Source organism: Sebastes umbrosus, chromosome 7 (assembly GCF_015220745.1).
Source record: "Sebastes umbrosus isolate fSebUmb1 chromosome 7, fSebUmb1.pri, whole genome shotgun sequence".
Taxonomy (NCBI): Eukaryota; Metazoa; Chordata; class Actinopteri; order Perciformes; family Sebastidae; genus Sebastes; species Sebastes umbrosus.
In genome coordinates, this window is record NC_051275.1 from 18,317,689 (window position 1) to 18,331,986 (window position 14,298).

A 14,298-nucleotide genomic window follows, 5' to 3' on the forward strand; every position below is an offset into this window, starting at 1 on the left:
AAATCTTCTGAAAAAAACAATATAAAGTAAAATCCTCGCCAAACATCGAGCCGGTGTTTTCCACTGGTTGATAATTTATTCATGGTGCAGAAGTTGTTGATATGCTTCCGGGAGACTGCAACACAAAACACTTGAGGACGGGCTGTTAATCAACCTCTCCTTTTACAATTTTACCTTGAAGGAATTTTTCCAGTCAATACATTTGCACAAGAACACAACTGTCTGGCAGACTTTCAATCAATCCACACACCTTCGATTGCATTTCCATAAAACTTTTTAAAAGAAAAAAATACAAATTCAAACACCAAAAAGAAAAAAAAAACATTTTGGATGGAAGTGAATATATTTGGGTTGACTATCCAAAGATGGGAAACACTGTGGACATTTGATACAGTAATTGATGGCAACTATATGCTACTGACCTCAGGCTGGCAGTCCAGTTCACTGTCAGAGGCAGAGCTTTTGAAATCCAGTTCATTGTAGAAGATGAAACCGGTTCTGCACAAACACGAACCATCCGAGGGCTGGAATGCACGATTCTTACCGATACAGGTACAAGAAGGAGAACCTGAGGAAAACAGATGTGACACGGCACACCAATAAGATTAACAGAATTTCCCCGTGTTGATGAACAACAAAACAGTAACTTAAAAATGATAAAAATAAACATATTATTTGTTCATCCATCCATCCATTATCTGTTACCGCTTATCCTATTCAGGGTCGCGGAGGGGCTGGAGCCAATCCCAGCCAATCCAGGTACACCCTGGAGGGCTCGCCAGACTATCACCGAGAGACAGACAACCATTCACGCTCACATTCACACCTACGGGCAATTAAGAGTCAACTTAACCTAACCTAACTGTGGGAGGAAGCCGGAGAACCTGGACAAAACCTAGAGTAACATGGGGAGAACATGCAAACGCCACACAGAAGGGGCCGAGCTGGGTTCGAAGGTGGAACCCTCTTGCTATGAGGCGACAGTGCTAGCCACTGCACCACCGTGCCGCCCTATTATTTGTTCTGATTTATCTAGAAACATTTGATAGGATTTAACCTGCTGTTGAGGTGGAGGAGCTTCCACAGGGAAAGCAGGCCTTCTGAGCAGGCAGGTGGTTGAAGGTGCCAGCTGGACATGGGTGACAGTCACCCATTGATTCAGCACGAGGGAGGTTACCAAAGGAGCCAGGGGGGCAGGGTGTTGGTTGGGTGGATTCCATGGGACAGACATACCCAACAGGGCAGGAGTTACTTTTGTAGTAGTCTGAACCTGTTGAATTAAAAACAAATGCACACTTCATTTGGAGTTAGGCATGAAATAACATATATTTTACACATAAATTGAGATCTGGAATGACGTGTTGTGGTCAGCAGAGGACCTGGGGGGCAAAAGTATCCTGATGGACATGCAAGGCATTGTGGGATGGGGGAGAGGTACGGACGATAGGTGCCGCCCTCGCACATACGACAACAGCTGCTTTTGGATCCTCTGAGCCCGCTGGTGTTGACAGGCATTGAACCCCCTTTGCAGGACTTCATGGAAGAGCTGTTGGCTGGGCAGTGGTAGGGAAACGGACAGCTGTGGGGCATAGTGACAGGGTTATTTATAAAAGCTTTAACCCACGCCATGTAGAATCAGTCCAACTCTATTAAGCTTTCACCATTTCAACAGTTAACGCCTCTCATTTCCATGTCAATCTCGACTGTTTGCATGCCACGGTTTCAGGATATTGGACCTTTCGTGCACTCACAGTTGTTTGGGGGTGTGGTAGGAATGGGATCCCTCAGGACAAAAATACCCTTCAGGACAGACTTGAGGCTCAGCAGTCTGAGGTCCACAGTATGAGCCAGCTCTGCACAGCCTCTCTGAGACTGCACCTGGATTATGAGCAAAAAACTCATTACTGTGCAGAACTGCATTACTGTCTTTAGGGAGAAAGATATCATACAGAATATAATGTGCAATGCTTACATTATAAACTGTGTTGATGAACCTACCCAAGGGGCATTGATAAGAGGCCCTGCAGGGGATTCCCTCTACGTTGGGCTTCCCTGTAGCTCGAGGATCTGGGCAGAAGGTTCCTCCTGCACAGGGCTCACACTGGCTGAGTGCAGCAGCTCCAGGAAGGGGCCTCTTGGTGCCTGCGGGGCAGAGGATGGGGGGTCCGGACCCACTGCACCAGAAACCAGGAGGGCAGGGACTGTTGGAGTAGTCTGTAAGCCCTGGAAAATCATCATCACTTCACACACTATAAACCAAAATAGAAATACATTTGCCGCATCGTCAACCACACACATTGAGCGAGACCTTAAATGAAAAACACCTCGACCATTGAGCTCATGACTCCAACACACGTGAAGTTCTTTACTACTTATAATTTTAAGAAGCCTTTATTTATGCGTACAAAGAACCAGAGGGAGGGAGACCATCTGCTGGGAATCAACAACTACTGTCGATAACACTATGATTTCAATTTGAAATAATTTTGAGCATTTTTTGAGGGAGATTAGAAAAAGGCTCTTTCTTTGTAAATCCACCACTCAGTCATTACTATAGCCTCAGGTATCACAAGTTTTAAATGTTCAATCACATTATACCTCCTTCACTCTTATCTGAGGCACAGACTCAGGCAATGGTATAATAATGTACGAACATAGCGAAATAAATACAACCTAGAAAGGTAATTTTCTTTCATCTGTCCTTACAAATGCAAATTCAAACCCGCCAGAGAGAGGACTATTACGGCGCATTTTACACTTCATTATACAGCAGGAACAGAATGAAGTAGAATGAAAAAGGGGGGAAAAAAACACTTTTACTAAAAGAAATAAAGGAATCTGATATTTGTGTTTGTAATTTTAATCTGTTTAATAAGTGGTTGTAGTCTGTTGTGTGGGATGCAGTGTGTCCCACCTGTGCTGTTACAGTGTGAACCAGGAGGGCAGGGCAGGCAGTCACCCTTGCTGCCTGCTCCAGCAGAAGATCGATAGGTATACAGCGGACACGGCCTGGGTCCTGTCCCTCCGTCGAAGTCACTGCCAGGCAGACCATCACAGTAATGTGCAGCAGGACACAGGTGAAGGACTGGGTCTCCTGCAAACAAACAAAAAAAAAGGTTTCAGATATTTTCATGGTGAGATTGTTTTATGCCACATTTGTTACACTCCTGCTTATCAGTTGAGGAATCTATCTCAATATTTTATTGATCACTGAAGCACTTGTAGCCCCCCCGGCTACATTTTGAACCTGTTAACCCTTCATGATCACAGGCTCAGTTATAACTCTCAAGGCAGGGCTCTTCTGGCTCTTTCCAATTCTAAGCCTGTGGTTTTAGCTGTAGTCCCAGGATCCTGCTGGCATCTACTTATACTCACTTTACACATGAGACACACAATTACTTCAATTAACTACCTGGTAGGAAAGCAAGGAAGCAGTATGCTGCTTCCTAAGCATCAGGATTGAAAACTGCTCATCTACATGTAGGCCAAAGAAAAAAAATACCTTATTTTAATGCCAGAGGTCCAAACTATGTAATGTTCTTCCTGCTTTGATTTGTTTTAATCAGTGTCTCCGACTCAGACGGTCCTATTCATCACTTCTCAAAAACAATTTGTCCAAAAAAAAGGCCTCTTCATAATTACAACTTTATCCTGCTTTTTTACCTCGCAAACCTATTTACTGTATCTACAAAAACACTTCCAACTACTCAAAACATAAAGAGCATTATCAGCTCATACCAGGTTTACACCAGTACTGAGGTGGGCAGGGTAAGCAGTCCTGTAGGCTGGCACCTCCTGGGGAGCTTCTGACGGTATTTGCAGGACACAACTCAGCCTCCTCTGTGCCCTCAGGACAGTAGAAACCTGGAATAAAAAAATACTTACAGGCATTAACAATTTATTTTAAATAAATATTTAAAGAAAACATTGATTAACTCTTCAAGTTGAAGAGAACTAATCTCAAATGTCAAAGAATTTAAGTATGACAATCTATGTATAAAAATACAAATATGAATTATTGGTAGTGTTTAGGTTGTTGTTGTTTTCTTTAAGAATTGATGCATTGTACTGTTGAGTCTGGAAATCTCAAGCCTTGGGCCTGGAATGGCTGAGATCCCAGTTCAATGTTCTTCAATGTTCAATATTAATGGTGTCAGAAAGTCAACACAGGATACTCAAATGAATCACTTGATGCTGTACAAGGATGGTGCAAGACAATAGAGTTTTATTGTGTTTTAAAATCGGCAGACAAAAACACAATCAAACCCGAGCCGATCCGGAACGCGACTGCTCGCGGGCTCCAAATACGAACCCATATATACTAGATCAAAGAACTTATCCAAGCAATATATCTTCGAATCCTTAGTTTTTACTGGTCTCTGTCAAAGTATCCACTAATCAACATATCGTAGGTGCCTCCCCTGCCATACATTATGTCAGAGACAGATTCCCTGTTTTGGGCCTCTTTAGGGTGGCATCTTTTTCTACACAGATGTGAGGCGACTTGGAGTTCGTTTGCATTACATCACTTATAGCCATAAATTACAGCATTGGGGGTCTTGAAACCTACAACAGCACTATGGTTGTATGCTGTTTCAGTAATAAAAACAGGGTTATAGGATTAATACTTTTATCATTGTTTATCACATTTTTATATAGTTAAAAAGGGATTAGTTCTACAGTACCTGGAGGACATGGTCCAGCACACTGCATGCCCCACTGGCACTGGGTCAGATTAGACATTGGTCCCTGAGGGGTGAAATCTGCACTCCCAGAAACACAAAGATAGCCCGCAGCACACACACCCTGGATCCTACCGGCCCTGAGGAAAATATACAGAGAAACACATGTACGCACAATAACATTTAGAGGACACTAAGTGTATGCTTCATTAGGCAAATAGAATGATAATTACATTGTTTCTAACATGTTCACCTCCCGTATCCATATCTACATTTATTATATTCATGCATATTAAGGTGTTAATTTGGCTGTTCAGTGAGCCATGACTCCTCAACATGATATACTCCTGCATTCTGCTAATTGTGAGAATAATCAGAGCACAGATGGATGTTTGCCTTTGAGCATGTGTCTGTCTGTGTATACGTATATGTACAGGATGTGCATGTGTCTGTGTGTGTATGTATGTGAATGTGAGACATTTGAGAGCTTGTGCATGCACACACTGGGGCTGTGATGCATCCTGTGTATACCTGCAGAACCTCCCTGAAGGGCACGGTAAACACTCTCTCTCTTCTTGTAGCCCTCCCTGGTTTGAATGCGTGTATGTTCCATTAGGACAGGGCTGAGGCACCATTGTGCCTGGAAAGAAAAGATGCAGTAGAGCGGAGGCTGACAGTGTGATTTATTACATAGTTATTACTACAAAAGAATACAGTTTACACTAAAAGAGGCATTTTTTTGTTGTGTTTTTGTATTCCTTGGGACGGTTTATAAGGTTACATATAAATTAAAATTAAAGTTCCCATCCCTTGTAGTCAAAATTGTCCCTTTAGAATACCTGCAGGGCAGAATGAGTGTGGTGGGCAGGGCCAGGGATCTCCCACTATGGCCTCCTCACAGTAGAACCCAGGTCGGCACGGGATGCAGCTATCTGAGCCCGGGTTCGGCTGGTACTCCCCTGTGGGACAAGGCAAGGCCAGGGCAGAGCCTTCTGGACAGTAGTGACCCTAGGAGACAATGGAAATGAAAAAGGGGTGGTATTCAATGCAGCAGGACATTTAAAATATTTATAACACACTGCTTTGTTGAATACTCGATTTTGACTGGTCAATCAGGGCGTTCTAAGGTCTGTTATTTCTTTATAGCAGACCGTTGCTATGTATAACAGACCGTTGCTATGGACGCAGTTCTAATGTCGGACTTGGGCGGATCATGTTTTTGTCAAATTATTGATTTCTAAAGTAAATAGCCGTGTAATAAGTGGGATAATGTACATCTAGTGGATTATTGAAATAAACCACATCGCCCTGTCGGGATTTATTTCACAACAATGAACAGCTTGCTGTACATTATCCCTTATCCAACATGGCTCAAGCTTCTCCGGGAAGAGATACTGTTAGAAAAACAATAAGAACAATAGAAGAGGGGGAAGGAGAGGCAAGGGCATTCAGTGGAAGAGAGAGAATACAGAGAGAAAATAATTAGATAGTACATGAATAACCTTGGGACAGAGGAAGGCGTATGGAGTGGATGAAGAGAAGTCAAAAGGGCAGTAGAAACCAGTAGCACAGGGGCCAGTGGGCTGGGCCAGACCCTCAGTGGAGCAGTAGTGACCAGCAGGACATGCAGAGCAGCTCTCCATGGACACCCCTCCTATGAAAACAGATAACAGTGATGCAGATCATACAAGCAGATAACAAGAGATCCCATCAGCACCTCTTTCAAATGCAAATCAAAGCTCCTAATTAAAGAGATGATATTGATATCAAATTATTCAATACATCACACAATGGTGTGACTAACAGGAAAAATGCCATTTCAATCTGGTATGATTGTACCTGGTTTTGGAATTTGAAACTACTGTCTTTTATTACCTTTTATTATTTTAAAGAACTACTGTCTTACACTTAATATGTGCACATTCATGCATGAGCGTATGTATGCTGTATGATCTATGATCTATGTACATTGTGACTTTGGTATGTTGTGTGATGCAGTGGCTTGGAGCCCAAGACAAATTTCTCTGTATCTTATCTTATCTTATCCTAATGAGTGTAAGCAGTAGGTGTACCGGTGGTGTTGCGAACACTGCCAAGAGGGCATGGGATTGGGGAGAGGCACCCTGCTGAACAGTAGTGACCCACGGGGCAAGGGCCGTTCCTGGGGGAGTTGTCAGAGCTCTGCGGTGTTGGCTCCATGGCTCCACCTTGACAGAAATAACCCTGCAAACAAGAACCTAGACAAAAACACAATCAATTTTTGTCTTTGCTACTAAATGGTTTGACTAGTATAAGGGTGTGTTCATTTTGCTAAAAGGCTAAAATAATGTGTCACCATATATCTTTGTGTGTGTGGTCACCTTGTGGTGCTGAGGCTCCATGTGAGCTACAGTACGCTCCAGAAGGACAGGGTGAGCAGGCAGAGAGAGAAAAAGCTCCTGTCTGGTTGCTGAATGTCCCTAAAGGGCAGAGCTGAGGCAGGGATGTCCCAGCAGGACAAAAATGACCTGAGAAGAGAGCACTTATTAAATATTGGTTCATTTGACCACTGGACAGTATTGCTGCTATACGTTAAAGGGTAAGTGATCTGATTTTTTACTGTAGATTCAAAGTTTAGTTTCACCATCCTCACCAGCTGGGCAGACAGAGGGCTCTTGAGTGGCTGAGGAGGAACACATGGACCCTTGGGGGCATATTATACAGCGGGCTGCTCCGGGGGTAGGACTGTAAGTGCCAGGCTCACAGGGCAGCTCACTTGCTGAGCCAACAGGACAGCTATAGCCGGCGGGGCAGAGGTAGCCATGGGAACCATCAGACGGGCTGGGACTGGAGCTGCCACCCAGACACACATACCTGAAGGCAAAAACAAGGAAAACAAACCTCATATCACAAATATTGCCAAAAGCAGCCATTAGTGAGGTTAAGTAATCTGTCAGTGAGGGAATATCATTTACAGTTTTTGGAGAGGATTTCAGTATTGCGATGGTATTTAATGTTCTCGGCTAGAGGACAGGCCTCAGGATGTGCCCCAAAATGTACTTTGTGAGGCAGATTGTCAATGGGCAACAATCCAGGTTGCAGAATTAGTGACATCTTTTAAATCACTTCTCAAAACGTATCTTTAAAAAAAAAGCCTTATTATAAAATGTCTTATTTGCCTGATTTTATTTTTTCCTAAAGTCCTGGAATGTTTCAATCCTGGTTCAACCATGTAAATCTCTTTGTAACTTTATTTTGAAAAGCACTTTATAAATGAAGTTTATAATTATATTATTATGACTATGTTTGACTGTATTTAGACAACCTGATTTGATACATTTGACAATGAAATTATTTTCATTGAGGAGAGTTCACTTCATTCAAAAATTACTTAATCAATCAAATTGAATTGAATGAAAGTCTAACTAGTTAGACATAGTAATCATCTAGTAATAAATACTCCCAAGAATGCAAGTACTGACAATTTGAACAGTTTGAAATATACCATACAGTATTTAATCCTAATACAGTTACCATTACCGTTATATAATTATACTTAAGTTCAAATTATTCAGAAATAAGCATCATCAGCTGCTGCTGTAGGTGTTGCAGTCAGTGATTTATGTCAATAAAAATAATGTTTTAAGGCCCAAATATCTTGTAATTGCACTGAATTTTAGTTCTGCTTAAATTCTTCTCAGATCTTTTTATTTACAGCTTATAAACGGAGTAGAAATAAACAGCAGAAGTGCTACGGGTGCTTTAAGGTGGGTTTTTATCTTTGAGTATTTATTGCAGAGCATATCTGCAACCCAATGCAACAGATAGCAAAGCGTTTCAAGTGTGTATCTTATCCTGCTGAAGACACCTGCTCCCTTTCCTGCTGACACTCAACAGACACTCATGTAAAAGCCATCTGCCGTCCTCAATTATCTGTCTGATTTTGTAGTTTATGTGCATGCTGCCTCGCAATTGATTTTTGAACACCGGATATCTTGCAGGCATATTGGAGTGGTGCCTTGAATCCATGTTTAAATCCTACACATAAATCCCAAACTAATTTACTTTGCGGTAGACATCAGGGAGGGACTGAAAGCAGGAGAGTAAGACTGGGAAAGATAGTTTTCATTTTTAAAAAACAAACTATTTTCTTGAATTCTCTTCAGGTTAAATGAAACAGTTAATGTAAGAGAACAATAATAACCATTATTGGCGACAACAACAAAACAAGACTGTGTGTGGCGAGATTTGAAACTGAAAAAGCAGAAAAGGAAAAGTTTTTACCCAGCATGACATGGGAGAGCATCTGAGAGCTCTGCTATTGCAGGCCTGTCACAAAACAGTCCAGGGGGGCACGGTGGGCATCCGTCAACTCCCTTCAGTGCTCGGGAGACAGAGAGAGAGCCTGTTGGGCAGGGAAGAGGATAGCCAGTGCCAGAGGGGCAGTAATGCCCAGAAGGACAACGGAGGCTTCTGGTAGAATTCCTCTGAGAAACAGGAGAACAAATTAAAACATTACAATCGCAATAACATTTGTACTTTTTAATGGCATTACGGAAAACATATTACTGTCAAGTATGCATTGCTTGCATGCATCTTAAAGTCGACTGATGCCCTGAGGCTCTCTTGAGGCTGAACTGTTTATTATACCCCACAATACAAAAGTGCGTGAATGAACACGATAATCTTAGAGTCTTGTGAGGAATGAGACTAAAAATGTGATGTGGAAGGATCATGTGATCATTACGCATTATGTAAAATGTTGTGCATGACATTTCTGCCCTAGGGGGTATATTGAAAAAAGGTTATGGAGCGACTAAAATAGAGAGCAGAAATGTGTTCAGTAAAATCTCCTGGTAAGCTCTCAGTTTGATTTGAATATTTCTTGTGTGCTAGTGGAAATTTAAGCTTGATAGTATAAAGCTAGAGGAAAAGTGATTCATCATCAAGGAACCATCCATAACCATAGCTAATGAAATGTAAATGCAGCCATTTTTTTACATCTCATGTACATAGTTGATATTTCAGCTAATGGTGCTGTTAGAAAAGAGATAATGAGCAAAAAACTGGGTGAAACATGGAAAATAGGGAGCATGAAAGTGCTTAGGCAATTTCGATTTTTTTTTTTATGTTTCATTAGATGAAAGGTCACCCATATCATTATGAATCTTCCTCAGGGAACAACAACCTACTGACCAACATTACTAGTGACAGACCAGTAGAGGCAACAGAGAACAATAACAACACCTGATACTCAGAAGAGTTAGGGCTGGTTGATCCAGCAGGACAGTAGTATCCTGCCTCACAGAGTCCCGTTGGCTGTGACAGACCAGGCTGAGAGCAGAACATTCCTGCAGGAAACACCGACAGAATAAAGTAATCATCATGAATATTTCACATACAACACAGACAGACTTGACTGTGCACAAGGAGTTTTTTTAAGGGTTAGGTTATGATGATGTAGAATAAAACACTAATCCTTTCCACACCAGCAGGGCAGGGCAGGCAGGCATCAGGACTGGAGGCTCCGAGCTGGCTTTGCACAGTGCCGGGTGGGCAGGGGAACTCCAGTCCTAGAGTCAGTCCTGGAGGACAGAAGTATCCAACGGGACACAGTGCGGGCTGTACAGTACCTTCAACTGAGCCGCAACAAGAAGAATTAATAAACACAGATGATATCCGATGAGACCAATCAAATGAAACACGATTTCACAAATTGAGAACGTCTTTAACTTTGAAAAAATGCAGCTGCATAATTAAAGAAACGCACTCTAACACTGTAAAATCAGTTAGATTAGCTGAGATAAAGAGAGGTGTAACTTCCATTAGCTGTCCCTATTTTACCTCAAGATGTTTGAGATCTGCTTCAATCAGTAAAACCATGTGCTTCCCAGAGTGTCTTTGGACAATCCCCAAAGAATTAATGTGAATGTGTTGCTTTTAATTAAAAAGTGAACATATGGGCTTGTAAAGATTCTGCACTTTGCTAGGCAATGATTTATGTCCTTTCAACTTGTCTCTGATCATAGCTGTGTCCCTTATTAAAACCTGTCCTGTGGCTGCACTGCATGCTAATCTAATGTGACTAGTCCTGGAAATTACAATCTCAAACCCCCTATGAATTCCTCTCGGTGTGATTGTTGAATATAGAAAAAAGCTCTTGCTGAAGATAATTGTTAGACAATCTATGTTTCCCACCTTGACAGTAGTAGCCACGGGCACAGGTGGTGCAGTTGTCTTGAAGTGTGTTGCCTGTTTCAGAGCTAAATGTTCCTGCAGGACAAGGCATGGGGATTGGTGTCCCTCTGGGGCAAAAGAAACCAGCTGGGCACAGAGTCTTATCTGCTCCGCTAGAGCCCCAGTCGCAATAAAACCCTGCCCAGCAATCACCTAGGGCACAAAACGGGGAAACAACATGTTCGAATGGAGGATATTATCTTTAAAATCCATCAAATTGAAAGTGCATTAAAAAATGGAAACTTACTGAGAAACCTAAACATTCATTTTAGGTTATCTCTTATTCCATCTACCTGCTCTTTGCCCCTGTTGGCAGAAAATCCCAGGTGGACAGAGAGATCCAGTTCTGTTATCAGTCGGGTTCGGCACTGTGGCACCCGTCAGGCAAAGAAACCCAGCGGCACACGGTCCTGAAGGCTCAACCAAACCTTCAGATCCACAAAACTGACCCGCTGGACACACTAGGCACTCACCTGCCAAACACAGATTGACAGCGTTGCCTTCAGTCCAAACAGCAAAACAAGTTACCTGCCAGGGGGGATCAATCATCATGTCTCTGAGATGGTTGCATGCTGCTAGCGGTGTCAATGTGGTAAAAGCAAACTAAATCAAGGATGATCATTTCCAGAAAAAAAAACTTTGTTTCACGAGTCTTGAAACAATTTTATTTTATTGTAGACTGTTCCGATAACCTCGTCTGAAATTATTTCTCCAGTCTAAAAGGAAAATCAGATTTCACTGAAGCCCTCGAGAGTTACTCCACAAAACTTAATTTACTCCCCATATCAGTCAAATCAAGATAATCCCACTTGGTCTCTTCTTTCACAAAGGTTCTGGGTTTTTTACCTGTGGTGGTGAGGCCGTGGCTGGGGCTGTAGGTGCCTTTGGGGCAGGGAAGAGGCTGACTGTCTGGACTCTCCCTGGGACAGATGTAGCCAGCAGGACAGGGCAGAGGGCTGGAGACTCCAGTGGAGCTCCCCCTGGTGGGGCTGCTACTCGGGTACTGGCAGTGGAACCCGGGAGGACAAGGATTACACTCTTTCTGGCCTGATAAATCCTGGAACCAGCCTGGCAAAAGACATTCAAACAGTGAGGACATCTTCAGAGAGGTCGAAGGCATTTCTACAGTATAAATAAAAGTCAGTCTTACCAAGAGGGCATGTTTTGCAGTAATCTTTGCCTTTTCCTCCAGTCTCATTTTGGTAAGAGCCAGCTGGGCATGGCGAGGGTATACTGCTGCCCTCGGCGCAGTAGTAACCTGCTGGACAAACACCTCCAGATACACTTGACATTGGAGTAGCAGTCTGGGATCCCTCCAGACAGTAGAAACCTGGGGAAAAACACTTCAATAAAATGCTTGAAAAGCTAGTCTTTTATATCAAGTAGGATTATGCATCACACCGACACAAACTCTCAGTGTTATTGCTGACCTGGCAGGCAGGGTCCCGAGACTGCAGAGAGGCCGGTCTCTGAACAGTAGGAGCCAGGACGGCAGCTACGACACTGAGACTCATCCACAAGCTCGCTCTGCTCACTGTCAAAAAACTATAAACTTTAAACAGCTGTAGCAAGTCAAGTGATTTCATGTAATTTGGATAATAATTGCTAAGCTTCATCACACCGTTATATTTTACACCGGCAAAGCATTAAGTTGAACATGGCTCATCATCAATGTCTGTGGATTTGATCACATCTTCAAAATTTCAAATACTACTACTAGATACATAGAGAACAATGCCTCATCATCATGTACTGAAATACTGTAGTATAAAAGTAAGTTTAGAGTTCAAATTCTATTAAATCTTATAAATAGTGTGGTTTGTGGTAATTAAAACTATAAGGGAAATTATTAAGCATTAAGAGATATTGCAGAATATGCACCTGAAGGTTCCTTTCGGGCATGGTTTCGATACAGAAGTCCCCACAGAGCAGAAGAAGCCGAGAGGACACGGGAATCCAGTCAGACTGTCGAGTGGTATAGATTCAGAGGCTCCGCCAACGCAAACAAACCCTGCAGCACATGGCCCACTGGGGAAAGTCCTCCCTTATATAAAACATATCATTCAAGCAAAGTTTTTAGTGCCTCCAGCTGTTTCAGGAATACATCACTATATTTATACTGCGGCTGTCTGCCAGATAGATATCTGAGAGACAGACATAACAAGTAACTAATAGGGACAGAGGAGTGGATGCATTGTACCTGTTCCTTTGCAGTACATCCCGGGATCACAAGGGGAGCACTGCCATTCCTCAACCAGTCCTGACGTGTTTGCGTAGGTTCCTGCTGGACAGGGATGTTGATTCGCTGATCCGCTGGGACAATAAAACCCTCTGTCACATTGAAGTGGAAGGCTCATTCCTGAAGTGCAGGTACGGTACAGAATGAAACTCTAGTTAATCAAAATGTTAGTTACATTTATACAGCAACTTGTCCATCGATCAGCTTTACCTTGATCTGGACAATAGAAGCCAGCGGGACATGTCTCACAGCTGCCCTGGCCTTGTCTGGGCTGGTAGCTGCCTGGGAGGCAGGCAGTCTGTCTGACACTGCCCTGGAGCAACCATTAAATTGACTTTATTAGAATTTATATCTGGAGAATAACATACATAATTAGGCATAACCACGGCGCAGCAATTACAGTGGAGACTGAGACAGACGCTACACAGCAAGAAGGCTGAGAAAGTCAAGCAAAACAAGAAGAAGAAGAAGAAGAAAACATCAATTTACTTATATGCAGTGATGCACTTGTCAGGACGGAATAAAAACCACAGCTGAGGAGGAAGCCTCATGCAGAGACATCACATACAATATTCAGCAGTGGTGACAGACAATAGCTTGAAGACTAATACTGGATGGCTGACCTTCTCACAACAGTGTCCCACAGAGCAGACATGTTGTTGTGGTCTCTCAGAGCTCTGTCCCTCAGGACAGTAGTAGCCTTCTGCACACTGGCCACTTGGCTCAGCCGTTCCTCTCTGGTGGCAGTAGTGACCTGGAGGACACTGCTGGCAAGCCTCCACTGTAGACCCACCGAGGGAGCCTGATGGATTGCACACAATATGCATATCAATTGGAAATTCATTCATAAATTGACGAACTTTAAAAAGTCTTGAACTATTTGGTGTTGTATCTACAGTATATTCTTCTCCATGTGTACACAGTGTTTGTTGACAAACTAAATGGGCATAATGAAAGCATTAAAATAGATAATGATAATTTGCTGTAAAGTACAAACATATTCCCTAATCAGCTTCTAATTCATCACACAAAGGAGCTACAGCACATTTTAATAGGATTCTAGTTGTCCGCCGCGAGACAAGAATACAATTACACAATTAAACCACTTTGTGATTGAAATTATTCATAGGCGCCCAAGGGAGAGCAAAAAAGCTTCAATGG

The 14,298-nt window shown here is 42.7% G+C and overlaps 1 protein-coding gene across 1 annotated transcript in view; it reads right to left on the reverse strand.

Moving 5' to 3' along the window:
- Nucleotides 1-14,298, reverse strand: part of LOC119491617 (zonadhesin) — a 47,538-nt gene that overhangs the window by 11,420 nt on the left and 21,820 nt on the right. Inside the window, exons 36-61 of the mRNA XM_037775764.1 lie at nucleotides 13,761-13,939; nucleotides 13,348-13,450; nucleotides 13,099-13,257; nucleotides 12,780-12,942; nucleotides 12,329-12,432; nucleotides 12,049-12,228; nucleotides 11,745-11,966; nucleotides 11,192-11,371; nucleotides 10,860-11,051; nucleotides 10,151-10,300; nucleotides 9,909-10,012; nucleotides 8,946-9,148; nucleotides 7,315-7,535; nucleotides 7,043-7,189; nucleotides 6,755-6,919; nucleotides 6,185-6,336; nucleotides 5,522-5,690; nucleotides 5,214-5,322; nucleotides 4,686-4,822; nucleotides 3,739-3,864; nucleotides 2,915-3,094; nucleotides 1,999-2,223; nucleotides 1,752-1,878; nucleotides 1,380-1,579; nucleotides 1,058-1,270; nucleotides 423-568 (exon numbers count right to left, since the gene is read on the reverse strand). Of these exons, the coding sequence (XP_037631692.1) occupies nucleotides 423-568; nucleotides 1,058-1,270; nucleotides 1,380-1,579; nucleotides 1,752-1,878; nucleotides 1,999-2,223; nucleotides 2,915-3,094; nucleotides 3,739-3,864; nucleotides 4,686-4,822; nucleotides 5,214-5,322; nucleotides 5,522-5,690; nucleotides 6,185-6,336; nucleotides 6,755-6,919; nucleotides 7,043-7,189; nucleotides 7,315-7,535; nucleotides 8,946-9,148; nucleotides 9,909-10,012; nucleotides 10,151-10,300; nucleotides 10,860-11,051; nucleotides 11,192-11,371; nucleotides 11,745-11,966; nucleotides 12,049-12,228; nucleotides 12,329-12,432; nucleotides 12,780-12,942; nucleotides 13,099-13,257; nucleotides 13,348-13,450; nucleotides 13,761-13,939 (4,256 nt within the window). The remainder of the gene's footprint in view (nucleotides 1-422; nucleotides 569-1,057; nucleotides 1,271-1,379; nucleotides 1,580-1,751; nucleotides 1,879-1,998; nucleotides 2,224-2,914; nucleotides 3,095-3,738; nucleotides 3,865-4,685; nucleotides 4,823-5,213; nucleotides 5,323-5,521; nucleotides 5,691-6,184; nucleotides 6,337-6,754; nucleotides 6,920-7,042; nucleotides 7,190-7,314; nucleotides 7,536-8,945; nucleotides 9,149-9,908; nucleotides 10,013-10,150; nucleotides 10,301-10,859; nucleotides 11,052-11,191; nucleotides 11,372-11,744; nucleotides 11,967-12,048; nucleotides 12,229-12,328; nucleotides 12,433-12,779; nucleotides 12,943-13,098; nucleotides 13,258-13,347; nucleotides 13,451-13,760; nucleotides 13,940-14,298) is intronic.